This window comes from Lagenorhynchus albirostris, chromosome 6 (genome assembly GCF_949774975.1).
Source record: "Lagenorhynchus albirostris chromosome 6, mLagAlb1.1, whole genome shotgun sequence".
NCBI classification, from domain to species: domain Eukaryota; kingdom Metazoa; phylum Chordata; class Mammalia; order Artiodactyla; family Delphinidae; genus Lagenorhynchus; species Lagenorhynchus albirostris.
In genome coordinates this window covers 51,584,605-51,606,230 of record NC_083100.1, presented here as the reverse complement: position 1 = coordinate 51,606,230, position 21,626 = coordinate 51,584,605, and the positions used below count along the sequence as shown (strand labels likewise).

Below are 21,626 nucleotides of genomic sequence, written 5' to 3'. Positions count from 1 at the left end.
TGCAGTTGCCTGGTAAGCTTGATTTTTCGCACCCAGCTTTTAAAAATTCCTTCAAATTTGACAGCTTAGGAATACACTAATAATTCTTTTAAAGAAGTATTTTTCTTCCTCATATGTAGACTGGTGAATCAAAGCATCATGTTTTACTGAGTAATTAGTCCTTCAATAATTCACATGAGTAATGGGTCATTTCGGGGTTTAACCCCTGCTTCCATTATTTCTGACCAACGGTTTACCGACAGATGTCTCACTTTGGATATACACAACAGAAGCCTGGGATCTGTTTCACGTACATCTGTTCCCAAACAGCTCAGGCAGATTAATACTTAGAATGGACCTAGCTCTGCTAAGTCCCATGTAATCACTAACTCTTGTTGTTTTAAAATTGATTGGTTTTTTTCTCATTTTCACATTTTTCCACATTACCTTTCACGTTGCAAAGTTTCCAGCAAATGAATGTCTATATAAACTTAAAGGACAAGAAAATCATGAACTCCCTTATAAAAGAAACACTTTCAAGACCTTATTTTGAAGCCCAGCTTTTTCAGGTTTTTCTGGTTACTGCTCTAATTAAGCTGAGCTCAAAGTCGTGGTAGGAATAACCCTTTGAAAAAACACAACATGAAATGGTATAACCTGAGGTAGTAAGTCTAAGAATAATAAGAGAATTGTAAACCATAACTAAGATTTGAAACCTTAACCGTATTTGAAAAAATATTTAAAACATAACATTCTCATGCTAATCGAACACACTGTAAGATCCTTGCCCTGAAATTTAATAAGAGGGTACAGGAAATGAAATTGAAGAAAGGATAAGCTAGTCCTTTTGTCCATCATGAAAAATCTGCTCATGACTAGCCTTATCCCACTATTTTCTATCAGAAAGTGGTTTCTTCCTTTCCAAAGACAGAACCTGTGCTGAGGTGACTGCCCACCTCTCATTATTGTGTCTTGAAGCTAGGGAAGGGGAGCAAGAAACTTGGCCCGTATTTCCCAGGCGGTTCTTCTAATTAGAAATTCATTAGGGCTGTGAAGCTTTGGTGTAAAATACAAGTCTTCCACACACACCTGGCATCTGATCATTAAAACTTAACTCAGGTTTATTACGATGTCCTAACACCAAAAGTCTATAAAAATAGGTATTTCCTTTAAAATGCAACTTCACAGAGTTGATGGTTCTTAGAGATCATATAATGTAAACGCCTCATTTTGCAGATGAATAGACTGTCACTCAGAGCAGTTAAATGACTTGCCTTAAGTCAGTTACACCCGTTAGTTGTAGACAAGACCTCAGGCCCCTTGGTGCACTCCTGAAACCCTTCCTACACCAGATGGGAGATTACAGGCAGCCGGAGTGGGGTGCTTGTAAAGGATCCTGTAGTGCTTTTCATACTTCAAGGTGCTATTCATTAGTAAATGATAAAGGTGCCCAGTGTGAGATAACAGAGACTTGTGGCATTTGGCATTCCAGTCATAGAGATCCTAAATTAATCATTCTTAAGTATACTAAAATATGAGCTTAACATAGTCTAATGCTATGCATTACTGACTCTCCCTACCAGTAGCTTTTCCTTTACGGGAAAATCTCATAACCAGGTCTCACAGTACAGTAAGCAGATTCTGCATTGCGGATACACAACAATGCTTGTACCTTCTGCTTCCATCTAACGTTTCCAACAGAAGTTTACCACTTGGTAAGCGCACGTTCCTAGAAGTCTGTCCTCAGTTGAGATTTAGAACAATGCCAACAGGCCATCAGTGATAATTCTGAAAATGTTGAACTCTGAAAATATCTGATCCAGCAACAAGCTAAGGGCTAAATGACAAAATACACATATTGGTCTATGGCATCTGCCCATACCCCCTTTCTGAGTCTCTTCTCAATTTTTGACACCTCACGCCTGGTCCCAGGCACCATGTAGGGGGCTAACAACACTGTGGCCTGCTCTGCCTAGACAGGGTCCCATGACCCAGACGTGCCTGACCTTTCTCATTTGGCCTTAAAATCCTCATCTGACCCCTCTCCCATTTCTTCACGAAAGGTTTCTCTCTTTCCTAGAGCACGGAGAGCTAACTGGGTAATTAACATGAATAAACTCATAGGATTCCACAAGTGAAATGACTGTAATTTGAGATTCCGATAGAAAGATCATTAGGCATCATAGCAGGCAATAATGAAGATATTTTCTGAATGGATGATGCCGTTTTGTGTATACAGTTTGCTTACAGATGTGACATACTGGTCAATCTATGCCCCGGTCATAGATTGCTTTCTTTTTCCAACTTACAGCTGAGCAAGATGGAACCTTCTCACCATGATGCTAACAATGGAGAAGTAAGCCAACATTAGCTGAAGAATGTTTTGTAAAAAGAGTTCTAATGCTTTAACAAAAGGGGAGGGGGATACTCTTACAGGTGATGAGAAGTCACTATTAAGTAGCAGTGTAGTAATCAGATTATAATGCAATGGGCAAAACTAAAGTTCATGAGACCAATTAACAAATTCATTCACGTAACAAATGTTTATGTCAGGCACTCTTCAAAGCGCTGAGAGTAAACAAAACAGATGTCCTGAACATCTTCCCTCTTCTCATGTAGATCCCGTCTCTGGGAGCTACACCATCAGTTCCCCCCAGTTCTCAGGCCTTCAGATTTAGTCTGAATTATACAACCAGCTTCCCTGGTTCTTCACTTTGCAGATGGCATAGAGTGGCATATCTCAGCCTCCATAATCCCACAATCTCCAATTCCCATAATAAATCTCCTCAAATATATATTGTACTGTGTATTTTTTTCAAGGTTCTATTTCTCTGGAGAATCCTACTACATGTCATTATAAATAAGCCAAAACCCATAGAATGCAGAACACCAAGAGTGAACCCTAATGTATACTATGGACGCTGGATGATAATGATGTGTCAATGTTCATCAGTTTTAACAAAGGTACCACCTTGGTGGGAAATATTTATAATGGGGGAGGCTATGCATGTGTGGGGAGCAGAGGGTATATGCATCTTCTGCTTAATTTTGCTGTGAACCTAAAACTGCTCTAAAAATAAAGCCTATTTAAAACAAAAAAACAAAACAGCTACTAAGGCACTATGAGGTTTAAAAACTGAGTGGTCTTGCAAGCATCTCATATGAGGTAATAATGCCCAGCAATCCGACCCCACCCCTACCCTTTCCTGGGACAGCCAGGCACCGGCCAAGCAACAGATATGGTCTCCTCCACTATATCCTCCCACACCACGTCCTCCCAAGTATGGCAACCTTAAGGTAGTTTTTCCTCCATTTTCTGGACCAATTTCATTTGTCTTTCACCACGCACATCTAAGCTAATTCCACATCAGAGAGTATTTCTCACATTTAAACATATCTCTCAATACCTCCTTTTCTTTTCCCACTCTTATTATTTTACTAAGTAAAACATCTCTTGGTTCCTCCTACAAATAGTAGTGCTAACTAAGGTGCTAGGCTTCTGGACCTCCAATTTTCGGGGCCCAAAGTGGTTTGCATACTAGGTGTTAGTTACAAAGAAAGGGTGGTATATCTAAATGAAGGAAAAGAAAACCAAAGTGTTTTAGGTCAAAATTAAAGATCAACACTTGCCACCTTTAGAGTTATAACTGTCGGGATGTCTTTTTAAACTCTACAGCCAGGAATGCCAATTAAGCCTATTTTTCCTCCATCACCACTCAGTATATAAAAGAGCATTTTTTGTCTTCATGCCATTATTTGACTTTTCGTGTACCGGTATTGCAACACTGATTTGAATACCTCTCATTGCACAATGTCTCCTTTTATTCCTATAGTAATTCAGCTTCATTGTAGGTTAAATCGACTCTTGTAGGCCAATTTAAACTCTAATGGTAAACTTCTATGTCCCCAAATACAAACAGACTTAAAAACTAAACAGAATAACTCTATGTCCATATCCCTAGCTTTTAACTCAAAGGTTCTAGAAAATACTCCACAGCTTGGGTTTTCAACACACCTGAAAACATTTTTAATTAAAGTCAAAGGCAGTTTTAGTTAAGTGGGTCAGCAGGACACCTGCAGCAGAAGCAGAATTCCCACTCAGAACCAGCACTGGGTCCCTGACTAGTCTGTTTTGTTAGATTTTTGTACACGAAACTGCAAAACAGTGACATTTTTCTATTCTTTGAGGTAAACAGCGCATTGTGTCTTGTTTTCCAACAGGGGAAGGCATTTTTTAAAATTTCATAAGTTAGCATTTAGAGGGGACGTGTACCACATCCCAAGGTTTTCCCCTAAATCATCTCTAAGACTTGAAATAGTTCTATTGTACAGAATTATAACACTTTCTAAATAAAGGTTTAGGTCAAAAGGCAAATGCACGTAAACAACAAGATGATTCTAAAGTCAATATTGAACACCAAAAGTTTCTAGACTGACCTTTAGACTTGATTCTAGACAATGGCAAGGAATGTGAGGGATGGAAAAGTCCAGAGAGACCAAAAGTTGGGGTGAAACTTTCAGAAGTCAGCAAACCCACGTGTAGGTATACTCGGTAAAATGCTTATACTTTCAGCGTTACCGTCAGAAGTTGACGGAGTAAAACTTCAACTTGGAGGGGAGGAGCAGGTGACCTTCCTGCATCTGGAAAACACCTCCCCTTGCGGGGCTCAATTCTTTCTTCGGCGTCACAGAGCAGAAGCAGAGTGTGACGCAGGTCCCCGGATGGCACCCCAGGCGGAAAGCCAGCTGGGAGGGGACAGGTAGCGGGAGGCCCCTGGGGGCGGCGCGGGTTCTCGCCCCCTGGCGGGAGGGAGGAGGCGGCGGCTTCTGGACGCGGTAGCCCGCTGTGGCAGAGGCGGAGCTTGCGGAGGGACTGCGCCGGGAGGAGGGTGTGGGGCCGGGAGAGCGAGGAGGCGCCGCGGGGGGCGAAGACGCCGGGACCTTCTAATTGGGACCACTCACCTGTGGGGCGCTCGGGCTGGATGGGCTGCCACCTCAGGGCCCGCTCGCTCAGCACCACGTCGCAGCTGTCCCTCCGGATCTCGAAGATGCCCCGGAGCAGAATCAGCTCGGCCGCCGACTCTGGCTGCTGCCCTGACGCCCACAGCACCGAGGGCACGGCGTCCGCCGCCGGGGGCGCCTCCTCCTCCCGGCAGCCCTCCAGGGCGCTCACCCTGCCGCCGCGCCTCCCCCGGGGCATGGCGGAGCTACCGGCTGGGCCCGAGCCAGGGGTCCGGGTAGGCCTTTGGGGGAGGAGGTGGAGCCCGCGGCAGCCGCGGCTCTGGCTGCGTCCGGCGCTGCCACAGCAACCGCGCGCTGGGCAGAGACCCAGGAGGGAGGCGGGGCGGGGCGCGCAGGCGGAGCCGCCCTGACCTAGTCCGCACCTTGGCCCGCCAGCCTCCTGCCTCTGCCACTTACTACAAAAAGGCCGCAGTCCAGGAAGAGGAATAAGTGGCTCTCTCCACTTGGTCCCTACAGTTGCTTGAGATTTTGCGCACTGCGTTACCCGCCAAAATATAGGCCAGCGCTTCTCAAACACTGACTTGCATACTCACCCCCTGGGCATCTTGTTGAAATGCAGATTCTTATTGAACAAGTCTGGGATGAGGCCCCCGACACTGTTTCTAGGAAGCTCCCAGGTAACGCCGCTGATCCTCAGAACGCACTTTGATTTGCAAGGGTATAACCCTCTGTTTTTCCACCTTCTTCCCAGCGGGCTTTCCTGGAGCGCAGAGGTCGTGCTTTATAACCTTGCTTGCATGCCCCCACAGTTAGCTGAACTATATGCAGCTGGTAATAGAGAACTCAGTTCCCATAAAGCCCTGAGAGGACGCCAAAGACAAGTCCCTGGTTTACATAGACAAATTTTCGTTCTGACAAATTTAATGTTAAAGGAAGGTGCCTCCATGCTGTAAGTATTAAGGGTCCTACTTTTCCCCAAGATGCTCCTACTGCAGTCTTGTCTCTGCCTGGATCTGACTTTCCCTGGAGAGAGATCACACGAAGCAGGGCTTGTTCTCCTGAAGGCTAGTGCAGCGTTACCTGGAAATGGAGAGAGCCCGGGCCGGGCCGGGGCGGGCGTGGGAGGGTGGGGGCGGTCAATCCTTCACTTTCTCGCGATAACTGAGATTCATAAAATTAGCTGTTAATTTGGAAAGCACAGAGTCTGGAGGCCAATGGTTCTCAATCACATTAGAGTTACCTGGGGAGTTTGCTTATAATCCAGATGCCCAGGCTACACTCAAAGACAATGAAATTGGAGTCTCTGGGGGATGGGACCAGACTTCAGGAGTTTTTAAAGCTCTCCAGGTGACTGCAATGTTCGGCCAGAGCTGAGTGCCTCTCCTTTAAGCAGTGTATTAACAGGGAGCTGACAACTTGTGAACGTGAGCTCTCTGGAGGAGGAGCCAGAGTGGGAAGTAAATCAGCAGGCTTATTTTTTATATACACAAGGCCAGAATAATTGTATTGAGAAAAAGTTAGGGAGAGGAAATTAAGTTCATAGAGTTGTGAATCTAGTTCCACTATGCTAGTGCCTAACCAGTAACTTCTGATAGGCAGCCACTTCTCTTTCTGTCCTCACCCCTCGTCACACTGCAAAGTCAGACAGAAGAGCTAATGGTAGCAGGAGCATCTCAAGGGTCTCTGCTCAAACTTAGATTTCAAAACACCGAGGATGGAGACCACAGACCTAGCCAAATCCCTTTCAGACACAAAGCGCCTGTGTGCCAGTTAAGCTAGGACTCTTACTGTTTAATGCTCTGCAAACAAATACCCAAGCTTCCAGGTGACGTGGGGAAGAGCCTCAGTGTGATCTGATTGCAGCCAGCTGTTTCTTGGAGCAGAAGTGCAGCTGCTGTTAAACCTCACACAGGCTTCAGGTGGCTCAGCTCAGCGGTCATTAGTGGGGAAGGCTGGTGCCCTCCGCAGAATGAGCTGCAGTTCTGGAGTCAGCATCTTGTATTCACAGCTGTCAGGCAATCAACACAATAAGAGCTCGTTGGCATTTTAAAAGCTCACTGAAAGCCAGGGCCGATAGGCCAAGACAGTGGCTACTTCTTAGGACATTTGCAAGGGGCAAGTTGCCATTTTTCAAGCTTCAGTCAAGCCAGACAGCCAAAAACATTGGCTTTGGCTTTCTTGAGGATGAAAGTACTGGCTATGTTCCATTCTTTCCCTTTGATGAGCTGTTCTCTTCTAGGATTCTAAAGGTTGCAGTGCCCTGGAGCTCTATCCACAGGATCCGTCTACACGAGCATCAGTGCCATGGCTTTACATACTATTCAGGGCTCCTCCAGTGATGTCATCAGCCCCAATCAGTCCCCTGATCTTCAGACACTATGTCCAACTGCCCACCTGACATTGCTAGTTGGCTGTCCAACAATCATCTGAAACGTAACATCTAAAACCAAACTCAGGATTTTCTATCACAAACCTGTTCCTCCCAGAGTGTTGCAAATCTCAGCAAATAGTGTCATCAAAATCCTTGACATCATCCTCATTTCCTTTCTCTGTAATGAGAAAAAAGAAAAATTCATGAGATATTTAATGTCTGCATGTCAATCTGTATTTTGGGTGAAGTGAGCTTTAGTTGCATCCATCTCTCAGTCATTTCTGATGCTAAATGAGCACATTGTCAAGGGGTCTGCTTCCCTCTCATGCTGAATGGAGATTTTGTCAGAATGTTCCTGCAACTCGGGCTCCTACTGCCTAAAAGGTAGAGGGCCATATATCCCTACAAGAATTACAGAGAAGCGAGAAAAAATTGTAGGATCCCACCAAGTCAGAATATTACATCTTCTTCATATGCCAGTTTTTTGCACTCACATGGAAACTCTGTTTAAAATGAATTGCTCAGCTACGTTTTAGGACACATCTCAAATGATTATGGGATGACAATGACCATGTAACCTCTAGCTTCTCAGTAAACAGTAACAATAAGTAACTGAGGAGAGAAGAATAGGCACTTCTTTCCTTTCCCTCAAGTTTTTAAAGCCCCATTTACAGGTAGGTAATATATTCATAAACTTGGAGCAATTTGAAATGTATTTCAACCAAATAGAGAGCTTGAAACATTCTCACAGTATCTGCTAGCAACACTGTAGTGCGGAATCTTAAGTTAGGTATAACCAGACACACAAATAAAACAGACAATTTAAATCAGAAACATATTCTCATTTTCTAGAGCTCACACTATTATAACTGTGAAAAAGGCATTATACCGAGGAGGCAACATCTCTTCCCATTGTTGAAAACAGCCCACTGCTTTCAGACCTCTTACCCATAGGCACCAAAGAGTTTGGCACTGGGTTCAGTCTTTGATTATTACATCATTTTCTGTCACCATTTTGGGCATGTCAGTGTCCTAGTCCCAAATTTCCATGACAGCCTCATCCCAACAATCTATGGTGTCCTCTGTTGCAGGCTTCCATTCTTAGGACATCCTCTGGACCTTGTGGAACTTCTTGAATGCTTAAACTCAAAAAGCACTCTTTCAGAACACAGACTCTTGTTCTTTTCAAACTTGGATGTGCTTAAGAATCTTTAGTTTGTTTTAAATGTAAATTCCCAGTGTTTACCCCCCACTGATGCTCTGAGACTTTGAATCTGTACCTGAACTAATGCTAGAAACATGTGTTTTAAACAGGTACAACAGGTGATTCTGTATGTTTTTTGTTTTTTGTTTTTTTTTGCGGTACGCGGGCCTCTCACCATTGGGGCCTCTCCCGTTGCGGAGCACAGGCCCCGGACGCGCAGGCTCAGCGGCCATGGCTCACGGGCCCAGCCGCTCCACGGCATGCGGGATCCTCCCGGACCGGGGCACGAGCCCGCGTCCCCTGCATTGTCAGGCAGACTCTCAACCACTGCGCCACCAGGGAAGCCTGATTCTGTATGTTTTTGACAACATACACACCACTTTGACAACCAGTGAGCAGATCCTTCCCCTTTGTCCTGCTCTTGACCCCTGCCGTTTTACCACAAAGCTTGTCCATTTGTCTATCATTTACAAGTAATGGAATATCCAGCTAAAAGTGTTTCAAAATACAATTTTACTTCTCATGTAAACAGAGCTCTGGAGTCAGGCTGTTCTGGGTTGGCCTTTACGAAATTGAGGGCTTTTTAACAAATGGGACCTAAGTGAACTTATAAACTTTTGCACAGCAAAGGAAACCATAAACAAAACAAAAGGACAACCCACAGAATGGGAGAAAATATTTGTAAACAATTCAGTGGATAAGGGCTTAATCTCCAAAATATACAAACAGCTCATACAGCTCAATACCAAAAAAAACAAATAACCCAATCAAAAAATGGGCAGAAGACCTAAATAGACATTTCTCCGAAGAAGACGTTCAGATGGCTACAGGCACATGAAAAGATGTTCAACATAGCTAATTATTAGAGAAATGCAAATCAAAACTACAATGAGCTCTCTATCACCTCACACCAGTCAGAATGGCCATCATCAAAAAGTCTACAGATAATAAATACTAGAAGCGGTGTGGAGAAAAGGGAACCTTCCTACACTGTTGGTAGGAATGTAACTTGGTGCAGCCACTATGGAAAACAGTATGGAGGTTCCTTAAAAAACTAAAAATAAGAGTTGCCATAGATTCCCACAATCCCACTCCTGGGCATATATCCAGAAAAGACAAAAACTCTAATTCGAAAAGATGCATGCACCCCAACATTCATAGTGGCACTATTTACAATAGCCAAGACATGGAAGCAACCTAAATGTCCATGGATAGATGAATGGATAAAGAAGATGTGGCATATATATACAATGGAATATTAGCCATAAAAAAATGAAATAACGCCATTTGCAGCAATATGGGTGGACCTAGAGATTACCATACTAGTGAAGTAAGTCAGACAGAGAAAGACAAATATGATATCACTTATATGTGGAATCTAAAAAAATAATACAAACTTATTTACAAAACAGAAACAGACTCACAGACATAGAAAACAAACTTATGGTTACCAAAGAGGAAAGGGGGTGGGGAGGGATAAATTAGGAATATGGGATTAAGAGATGTATACTACTATATATAAAATAGATAAATAACAAAGATTTACTGTATAGTACAGGGAACTATATTCAATATCTTGTAATAACCTATCATGGAAAAGAATCTGGAAAGGCTTACTTTGCTGTACACCTGAAACTAACACAGTATTATAAATTGTTTTTTTAAATTGAAACTATATTTCAATTTTTTAAAAAAACAGAAAAGAAATCAGGGACTTTTCAACTTTCTATTTTGCTATCCCCAGTTAACAACAAGGACCCCACAGGTGGCTCCCAGACGGCTGCATGGTCCTTAATCACATATCATCTCCCCAAAATGTCCAAAAGCAAGTACAGAAGTGGCAAGGGCAGTTTCTATCTGTGCACTTCTATTTCTATCAGGGAAGAACATGTTTTCCAAAATTCCACCCAACAGATTTCCTCTCAGGTCCCATTGACTAGAATCGGGCAATATGCCTGTGCTCTAGCTTCCAGGGAGCCTCAGAACAGTGTTTTCAGCCTGGAAGAAGTTGTGGAAGACTATTGGTTAGGCAACTAACAGTGTCATATCTTCTCTTTCTTCCAGGCTATATCATTTATGCCTAACAAGACACACACCACCAACTTACTGACTTAAAGCAATGATTATTTTTTCTTGTGATTCTGTGAGTTGGCTGAGCTCAGCTGGGTAGGTTTTCTCCTCCATGGAGTATCAACTGCATTTAGCTGGCAGCTCAGCTGGGGCTGAAACACCCAAGATGGCTTCAGTCACCTGTCTGACATCTCAGCTGAGATGGCTGTAATGGCTGGAGCCTAGCCGGGCTTATCTCTTTACATTTGGCTTCTCATTATTTGATTGTGTTGTGGGTCTTTTAAAGCCTAGACCTGGAACTGACATAGCATCACTTTTGCCACTTGCTATCAGTCAAAGCCAATCACAAAGAGAAAGGGAAATAGAGTACGCCACTGGTGGGAGGAGCAGCAGTCACATTAAAAAGGGTATATATATGGGGACAGAAGTCACCTTAGCTGATAGCCCAACATAGTCCTCCCTCTGGCCACAGTGGTTAACATCCCTCCCGTATATAAAATACACTCATTCCCCTTCAAGACTGCTCAAAATCTCACCTTATTACAAAATCAAAGTCCAGGATCTCATATATGAGGTTCTTTGGGTGTGCTTCTCTTATTCTAGGAAACTGTGACCTAAAAATATGTTATCTTCCCACACACATCAACATACAATGATGAGACAGGCAGAAGATAACCACAATAGATGCTCAAAAAGTGGGAGGGGGGGACCAGAAAACACATCACAGGCACTGGTCCATAGCAATTCTGAAATCCAAGCAGATATGTGTTACCAGTTCCCCATACTCTGAGAAAGAGAATGATCCTTATCTTTCATCCAGTTCTGCTCCTTAGGAGTGGTCCCCTAATTAATTGTTCTCAGCAGCTCTTAGCTCCAGCCTCTGGCTTTTGGTTCTGCCCTCCATACCATCTTTCTTTTCAGTAAGAAATGGGTCTGTGATGGCAGCTGAGTAGTTTTTCAGCCTTTTTCTATCCATAAAAATTTGGAGGTCCAGAGGCTTAATTTGGACTGTTTCTGTCTCTTTTAGTCTAAGTGGATATAACTCCTTTAGTTATACTTTGCCACAAAGTATTTCTTTTACACAAAGAAAACTTTGTGAACTTTATGTATTGATAGTTCATATATATATAAAATCATATTAGGCCATATCATACAAAAGCCATTCCCACAAATCTCTTCAAGATTGGCCCCTCTGTATTTTGGACTCCAAGTCAGGATATTAGGGTATAATGTTCCTAATGTTCTTAGAAGTACTTTTGTCCAGGTAAATTGTGTGTTCTAACTACATCCTTGATTAGGGCTTGACCTAAGAGCATGTTTAACTGGAAGCAGCCTACATTTCATCTTTGCTTTGAGGCCATTTTTCGCTTTGGAATTTTTTTTTGCCAGAGTATCTGTCCTGGGCCATCTTTAGTTCCTCTAAATTATGCTGGCTTATTACTCCTTAAAACCCTAAAAGAAGCCAATCATCACTTACGATATTCTGCCAAAAATCCCCTTAGCCAGCTTCACAAATTCATTTGGTGCTTTCTGTCTAACAAGCCATTGCAAGATTGTTGGGGCCATCTTTGTGCATCTACCAGGTGGATTCACTCTTTGCTTCCTGGGCCCCATGGTGCACCACTTCAACTTCTCTCTTAACAGCACATCCACTTCGTTTATCCAAATGCCATAAAAACCTGCAACTATCTTCTGTTTCCACTCTGAAGTGTGGGCTGTTGAGAGATTTCCACTGAAGCATGTGGGTTAAGGCTACTAAAAACTACTACAGTATTACAGTCTCCACACTTTGCTTAGCTCTGAGCCCTGCTATGCTACTATGGATTAGTCTTGATGGAACTTATTCTCCTTATTCCTGGAGAGGCTATTTTAAACCTTCAGCTTTCTCATTCAACTCCCTCTCACTTAGCATGTCATCATGCCTCCATCTTCACATGAAAGAACCTGGTAAGAATAAACTCCCACTACTTTCTAATCCTTACTCCTGAAATTCTCTTTCTCTACCCTGACTCCTATCACTAGAAAGAAGTATCTCTCCTGTCCAAAGGAATTGCCTGTGTTCCAGATCTTCTAGCTTCCACTCTGCCCAACAACTTCCTCTATCAAACACACCCATATCTCACATCTTATTAAATTTCATCTTCACTATATACACAGTTTTCTCCATATTTCTGTATAAAAAAGACCAAGCAACAACAAAATCAGTCTCTTTTGTATCAGGTGATTCTCCTTATGTGACAGAAAACCCAACTCAAACTGGCTTAAAAAAATGAAACCTAATTAGAGAGGTGGGGTAGCTTATGAAGAGAATAATACAAATAACACAGTGCAAGAACCAGTTCCTCTCCCCTTCCTCACTCTGCCTTCTATAGTGTATCACTCTCTGCTTGACATGTATCCTTCTACTCCACTCTCCTCTCTTCCCAATAGCCAAATGGCTGCCACATTCCAGACCTCTAATCCACATACCATGTTTGTCAGAAGAGGAGCCCATATCTCTGTTGCTACGTCCCACATAAACCAGGGAAGTCTCTCTTTTCCAGTCACAGTAAACTCTTCTTGCATGTCATTTTATCTTAATAAGGTAACATCTTTATCAGTCAGCAGAGACAGAGTTATGATGTGGTTTGATAAAACTCAGTGACTTAAAACAATAAAAGTTTATTTCTTACTGATGTCCACATGAGTAACGGTAAGCAGGAAACTAAAACGAGAATAAGCATAAGAAACACAAGTACCAACTGTTCAAAAACAAAAAGAAAAAAATTTAAAAACAAGATAGTGTCCCAAATCTATGTAAACTAAAACTTCTGATTAAATATCTTCAGAAGAAACAATCACAAACTGGTATTTTGAGCAGTCAAAACAGTCAAATAATGAGATGTATAGCCCTATATAACTAAGGTTGGCATCTTAGCCCCTGGGTTTTAGGTTCACAGAAAGAGTCCTGGCTCAAGGCCCTATATAACCTAGAAGAGACAGAGCTTTTAGAAGTCATGGTACTTACATTCACTTGGATCACAATCATTTTTTTAATTACGTAATTTTACACGTCATAAAATTGTGTGTTGAATGCGTGTTTGTGAAACCAAGGAAAATGCTGTGTTTGTTTTTTCAGAGGTCTATTTATTAGTATACATATTACGCCACATAGAGAATAAATATGGCATATTCACATGAAGAATTAATAACAGTCTATAGCCTATGCTTTTTATGAATTCTATAATAAGGCTTTTAAACAAAATCACCCTTAGTTTATCGGCTGTGTCTATTCACACTTCACTAAATCTGGATGTCAGTTTAAGTTAATTCACAGGAATAAAAACCAATAAAATTTTACATAATTCAGATGCCTATTAAATAGCTATAATTTGTCAGCTTGTTTAAATATCAAACCTGGTACTAACTAAAATATGCTAGTAGTTATATACAACATTATGTCACTAAAACTTCATGGTAATATTTTTATAAGATTTAAAATGAACACTTTTATATTTACGTGTATTTAACATATCTATTCATTTTCAACTTATGTATTAGTTTCCGAGGACCGCCATAACAAATCACAAACAGGGCGGCTTAAAACAACAGAAATGTATTGTTCACAGTTCTGGAGACCAGAAGTCCAAAATCAAGGTGTCTGCAGAGTTGGTTCCCTCTTGGGGTCTCAGAGGGAAAATCTGTTCTGTGCCTTTTTCATAGATTCTGGTGGTTGCTGGCAATTCTTACAGTCCCTTGGCATATAGACCTGTCACTCTAATCTCTGCCTACATCTTTATTCTCCCCTTGTGTTGTCTGCACTTCTGCATGTTCTGTCCTCTCCTTATAAGGACAACTCTAATCCCGTATGAACTCATCTTAATTTACATCTTAAGATATATTATTTGGACACTATTCCAGGTAGGATCACATTCTGAGGTTCTGACTGGACATGAATTTTGGGGAGTGGGGGGAAGACACTATTGAACTCAGTACAGCATATATATATTTTTTCCTTGAAAATATATTTTAAGTAAGATAAATGCGTTGTTAGTTAATTAAACAAAAATGAAATTTTGGGAAGCAAAATATCTTTACTTAACATTTTTTATATGCTAATCAGAGTCAAAAAAACATTAAAATAGAGTTTCTTTACCCAAAAATCATATGTTGGGATTTAAAAATATCTAAATAAGTAGGCTTGCCCTGTAAGAAATCCTTTCAGAAAAAAAAATTTAATAAATATCCCTACTTAGATTCTAGTTATAATTTACATGCAGTTTTTACTACTGTTCATTGTATACTTAATCATTGGCTGAAATAAAGATTATTCAGTTATCTAGCAATGACAAGTGAGATTATCGCAAGTCTCCTTTTTAGAATTCTACTACTTTTTCTGCTCAGTTCTTGGATAGGAACATTTCATGGCCACACACTTGCAACCCACCGCAGATTATAAATCTATAATTCCCTGCTATGAGTAGACAAGCACTGCAATCATTAGTGGCACTGGGGGTAAGGAATTAACAGTTCTCTTAATCATGGTCATATCCTTTCATGGACGCCATAACTGATATCATTCAGAGAGAACATTAAAGAAATCTTATTGATGTGCTAAGTTTATACAATGAACATTTTGAAGTAGATATTATAGTTAGGTAATTCAGCAACACTTATCTCAACCAGTAACACATTCTGTATATAAATATGATAACTTTAAAGAACACTAGTTATTCTTCAGTTTTCAGTGACTTTACACTAAATCACCTTCCAAGAATATTGATTCTTCCAATGTTTCTATTCCCTAAACAGCTCTCCTAATAATTCATATGTAGGGCCAAAGTGAATACCTGATGTCACTAAAAATAGTAACTCTATTTTCTTCTTTATTTGTGCTGTATTGACAAGGAAGATCATATTCCCCGTAAACTTACCACATTTCTATTCTATTTGATGTGTTGGAGGAAGATGAATTTAACAACTATTGTGACTATCAAGTACTCTCTTTCACATTGTGGATTTCTATTTCATTGCCATCATCTAGCTATATGTAGCCTATTTTTACCTTTTAATTTGCCAAATGCTACTCAAATTCTCAAACTTATTGCTGGAGTAGTAGTCATGATGGATTAGATTCTGATCTGCTGTAATCTCAACTCCTCAAGGATGATAAGGAAATTTGGTACAATTTTACATAACATAAACAATAAAACCAGAACTATTGCTGAAAGAATGATGAACAGAAAGGGAAAAGGTAGCATGCTCTGAGTTCTTAATGGGTGTAAAAAAAAAAATGGCATGGTCTGGAAAGAGCCTATAACATTTTAGTCCTTCTTTTATTCCAATTCCAAATTATATTTAATCAACTGATACCAGTAAAAAGAAAGATGACTGGTAACACATGATTACTGATGCTCAGGAGTGTGGGGAGGGGAGTTTGGTACCATGGTGTCACAGGAAATTAATTTCAACTGTTGTCTTTTTATAGAATTAATGCTTATAACATTTGCTGGGCTGAGAATCATTTGTGGCCCTCTCCATTCTCCATACTTGACTTGTAGCATAGTGGTTAAGGAACAGGCTTTGGTATCAGATTAGTGTGATTGGACTCCATTAGAATATCCATATTTATTGAGGACCTGTAGGTCTTCTAAGCACCAGAGAAACAGCAACAAACAAAATAGATAAGGTTCCTGTTCTTGTGAAGCCCACATTCTACTGAGGGAGGTAGATAATTTAAAAATAAACAAAACAAATATATAAGCAAGATAACATTAGATAGATAAATGCTCTGAACAACAGGAGGGAACATATAATAATGATTTTGGTGAGGTTTAAGGTGGTTGCTACTTTAGATCGGAATCAGGAAAATCTTGAGGAAAGTTGCTTTTGAATTAGAACCTGAATAAAGAAAGGAAACCAATAATGAAGTATCTAGGTATCCCAGCTTCCTGAAGTTTCTCCATCTGTAAAATAAGGCACAGGGCTGCTTTGATGATAGAATGTGGGAATGAATGAAAAAAACTTAGCACTAACCTAATAAGTGTGTGAAGCCTTCCTTGTGGCTGTCTGTCCTTATGACATCAAAGCATAAAGCAGGGTTTGTTTTAATCTTGTGAACAGCAAAGAAGTTACCAAGTTACCTCAAGTATGTGAGGTTAAACTTATTCTCTCATCTCTAGATGTCATTTCACAATCCATCCCTTTGGATTAGTCCATACCTGGGGATCCATAAATATGGTTACTGTCACTATCCATCTACCTCTAAGTTGCTGGGCAAATAGCACAATAATGTTTAGATGGCCAAATGCACATTTAATGCATCTTAAGATTTAGTCCAGGATTAACATAATACTCTGCATTTTAAGATATGTTAAGGTTAGCAATTTAAACACAAGTCCCCAGAGACTGTGGCCTTGCCTTGTTGATGCCACTAGTTTGGTTACACAGCTAATTCCATCAGAGCCATTGAACCAAGTGTTAGTGTGTGTGAAGAGAGTCCATGAGTCAATTGGCAGCACAGAATTCTTCCTGACATAGGAAGGCAGATGATCTCAACTTCTGAGTGTATACAGTGCAGATTTCTAGTTGAATGGTTCTTGACAATAGTGTCCTCTGTAACATAATGCCTGGCCAGGAGCCAGTGATTATGCCACCGTACAAATCACTGTGCATCTGACGCCAGAATGCCTCTGTGCGTGGTAACAACAAGAGTTCTCGGTCCTGGTGTTCCACAAGATGTTGCATTGGCTCTTTTATTCTTTATCAGACCCTGGAATTAAACATTTTATTTAGGTGGTTTTCAGGAAATAAGTGATGGCAGTGGAAAAGGAAAAGAGAGGAGATTTTAGTGTCGTTTAAGAAATAGCTCTGCTATTATGCAATTCCCGTTAGGATGAAATCAGCCTATGTTTTGAAACCTAGTTTTATTAATTGTTTAATAGATATTTTCACTTTAAATCTCTTATTTAATTATAGAAAAAAACCAGCTTGGTTCAAACTGTTAGCTAATGATCCATGTATCATTTTAGTAATTGCTAGCTTCTTTCAGAAATGCATTAATTTTGTAAGAATTATAGATTTTCAAATGTGAAAACAGAGATTTTTTAAGATCAATAAATTAGAACACTTATAATTCATTTCAAATGTTATTTTACTATAACACTATAAACCTAAAGTTAGTAGAACACTCAAGATATTATAATCCTCTATTTTAATTTACATTTAATTGTCTTTTTTAGGATTAAAAGTAGATAGATCATACTGTATTTGTCATTGATGATGTAAATGAAATTTAAGTTATGCAGTGTTCTATTCAAAAGGACTTATGCACCAGTTAAAATATTTAAATATTTCATCTCCAACTATGAAATTGTCTACTGATTTTAAACACCAGGGTATTCTGGAGATAACTCATCAGAGCATTTTCACGTTAAATAAGTAGATCTAAACATCTTATTTGATAGCGATAGCAATTATTCAAGATGAGGGAACACACAGAACCCTAAATATTACTCGTAAGCGCAATATGAAACACTTAAAGAAATATTTTTCCCAATGAAGCTATAGTTGCTGATGTTTCTTCTTTTTGGTGGCATTTCACTTAGTAAAACATTTTCTTTTCTTATTAGCTAGATATAGGCATTGGCCAACTATGAAAACTATAAGAGTCTCTTGGCTAGCAATTCCAAAAGAAAAGAAAAAGATAATTGAAAAGGTTCCTTGTGGTTTGAAAATGCCTTCCAAATATTCATTAAACATTTAAGTGAGTAAATTTGTAGAATATGTTTCTGACATTGGCACTGGTTCTGTGGTATTTCTCTGATCAGATGGAAGCGCTGTGTGTTATGCAGAGTGCATTCAGTTCATTCATGCATAAACAATATCATTTTCATAAATTAAAACCTCCCCTGCAGAAGGAACATCTGTGCCTGCCTTTGAATAAAAGATGGTGGCATGTGAGTTACTCCTTGACTGACTGAAAGAATCTTTATGTTTAGAATGAAGTTATACATGCAAAATGGGGGGGAAATCAAAACTAACTTGCAGTCTTCATTCCTACCTTACGAAAAAAATCCACAGTTAGATTTCCCTGCTTGCTGTTTTAAAAGCTGAATTTCTTAAAATGTCATCCTCTCATTTCTTCTGTTCACTATAGCAATAGTTTTTAGTTTGCATGAAGATGTCTAATTTTCATTACAGGTGAAATTGAGCTGCTGAATAGATCACACCAGATCTGAATGTTCACTTCATGGTCTCCTAGGCTGGAAGGTTGGCAGTGTTCAGATATCATATCAGTATTATGTCTCTTAAAGAAAGAACAGTGAAAGCAATCTTGGATATAGGAAGCAACAGCTTGATTCCAAAATAACAACTCTGTTTCACTTGGAATGAGATGATTGCATTTTGGATAAAGCTGGGACTAACTTAAAAGTATTTCTGCCATGTGATGAAGGCTGATGGAAAACATGCTAAAATGATATATTTTAAATTGCACTCAAACATTTTTTTAACGTTGAAATATTCCTTACTGCTGCTGTCACAGCTTGACATAGCCCCATTGGCAATGTTATTAGTATGGCTAATTGTTCCTGTCCATTAGATTACTCACATTTTTCTGGAGCAGCTTGCTAAATGAGGTCAGCTTTCTGGAACCCCTAAATCACCAATGAGAAGGAGATTAAAGGAACAAGCTTGGGAAGGGAGGTAGTCATCCAATGTGGCATCCGAATCAGAGGAAGAACAATGGAGTTACTAATGACAGTAATCAGAGCACCACAGTAGAGCCAGGGCACAAGTGCCAAAATGTTATTCCCTAGAAATTGTTCCTGTCAGTCAATACATCCAGAGGGAGAGAAATGCCAAACTTTTTTAGTGGCCTTACCCATGGACAGAATCATCTCTAAGTTTTTCCAGTGAGTTCTGTTTATGAAACAACAGAATACTCCAAAGGGGGTGAGGAAACAATTACACCTTCCAGAAACATATCATAGTACAAATAGTATGTCTTGAGTACAAGTAGTTCATTACTATTTTTTCCTGAAAGAATTACTGAAATCACATTTATATTACAATGATAAAATGTCACTTCTTCGATTCTTTTATTTTATTTTATTTTATTTTATTTATTTTTTTGGTACGCGGGCCTCTCACTGTTGTGGCCTCTCCCGTTGCGGAGCACAGGCTCCGGACGCACAGGCTCAGTGGCCATGGCTCACGGGCCCAGCCGCTCCGTGGCATGTGGGATCTTCCCGGACCGGGGCACGAACCCGTGTCCCCTGCATTGGCAGGCGGACTCTCAACCACTGCGCCACCAGGGAAGCCCCTTCGATTCTTTTAATTAAATCATTTCTCCCTGGCATATTCTAAAGATATATCACTTTCTCTTTGGGATAGGACCGCTTTGCAATAGAGAACATTTCAGTTCAGGAAAAGGTACAGATAACAAAGCACGAAGAAAATGGTGAAAAAATTTTTAATATGTTTTAAAAATATGTAGACAAACTAAGCTAGGTTACTTGTGTCTTGCTTGTTAATAATTAACTAAATCCATCTTTTGAAAAAAAATAGAAAACAGATAACATAATCATTTAAAGGAATGCAAACCAAAACCAAAACCAAACAAAAATACAACTGTTTGTCTCTCCACAACCCTTACTCCACCCCAGCCCCATATTCCAAGTAATGAAATACCAGTGTGGTCCTTTCATTATGTACAAAGAGTTGGTGACTCCCTAAGCAAGATAAACAGACTAGACAGTTTGTGCTAAAGTAAACTTTTCTCTTTTATTTTATTCTACAAATAGAATTTAGTATTTGTTTTAAACTCAGCAAGTAAAGCAACTATCCTGCTTAGGAATTATTTATACTTAAAAAAAAAAACACTCTAAGAAGAAATGCAACCATTGCTCAGATTTTCAATACTATTTTATTGCAACCGGATGAGTGTTTTCTAAATTGTGCATTACACCATAATATACAGGATTACAAACAAGATTACAGTACAGATCGATTCCAGTGGTACCAGTATCACATCTCAAACAGCACTTATTCTGGACTGCATTTTACATGCAATAGCTATTGTTCTAATTATGAATTAAATGGTTTGAATTTATTTAAGCTACTGTACTAATTGACTACAATAGATATAAAATCCCAACATCAACAACCTGATTAGATTTAGGCTCAGATTCATTACATGAATATATGACAAACCACCATTTGTGTGACTATGTATAAAATCATGCATTTATATTTTCTGGAAACATCAATAGCTTCAGATTCTCTGTAAAATCATGGAATGCGAAGGAGTAAAAGACTAAAAAGAAACAGTGCAAATTGTATGTGATAGTCAAGCAGCTTTTGATTTAAAGAAGGGTATGTTGGCATTTGTTTATAATATGTATATACAAGCTTGTGCAAGTAATGTATTGAATTGATATGTTTTGATAGGGAATACATCTCTTGTTTTTATTCATCCTCAAGAATTATGGATCTGGTTATCATTTTAAGGAGAGGGAAAGACTTTAAAGTGAAATGAATTGCTCAAATTGTGCAATTATTTTTAACAATTAGAGAAGAAAGAAGTGCTAAGGCAACACAATAACTTTCTAAGCACTTTTCTGCTGGTTTAAATTAGTTAAATTATTTTGTATAAATTAGATATAATTCTACTTTTCTGATATGTATAAAAATTGATGAAGCTGCATGGTTTTAAAATAGGAAATCCACATTATAAAAAGTCATTAAAAATTCTGTACAAAATCACAACAAAATAATTCAGCATGGGAAAGGTAACAAGTAGTAAAATGCTGGTTGAAAAATATATATTTATATATATTTTAATTGGCCCATTACTAGTTTAAAAATTGCATAGATCCTAATTATTGCTTGTGATTTTGTTATCCCGATCAGATAATTAATATGCTCTGAATACAGCTGCACCAAATTTGTGGTGCATTTTTTTAACTTTACTGTATTTTTTTTAAAATAGAAGAGCTATAGAAAATAATACATAAAGTGAACAGGAACTTTGATCCCCTGTTTCTACCAAAGGCAGTA

At 39.6% G+C, this 21,626-nt stretch overlaps 1 protein-coding gene across 1 annotated transcript in view; it reads right to left on the bottom strand.

Moving 5' to 3' along the window:
* Positions 1-5,179, bottom strand: part of CERKL (ceramide kinase like) — a 148,956-nt gene extending 143,777 nt beyond the window's left edge. The window contains exon 1 of the mRNA XM_060151180.1: positions 4,942-5,179. Within this exon, the coding sequence (XP_060007163.1) occupies positions 4,942-5,179 (238 nt within the window). The remainder of the gene's footprint in view (positions 1-4,941) is intronic.
* Positions 5,180-21,626: the final 16,447 nt, after the last annotated feature.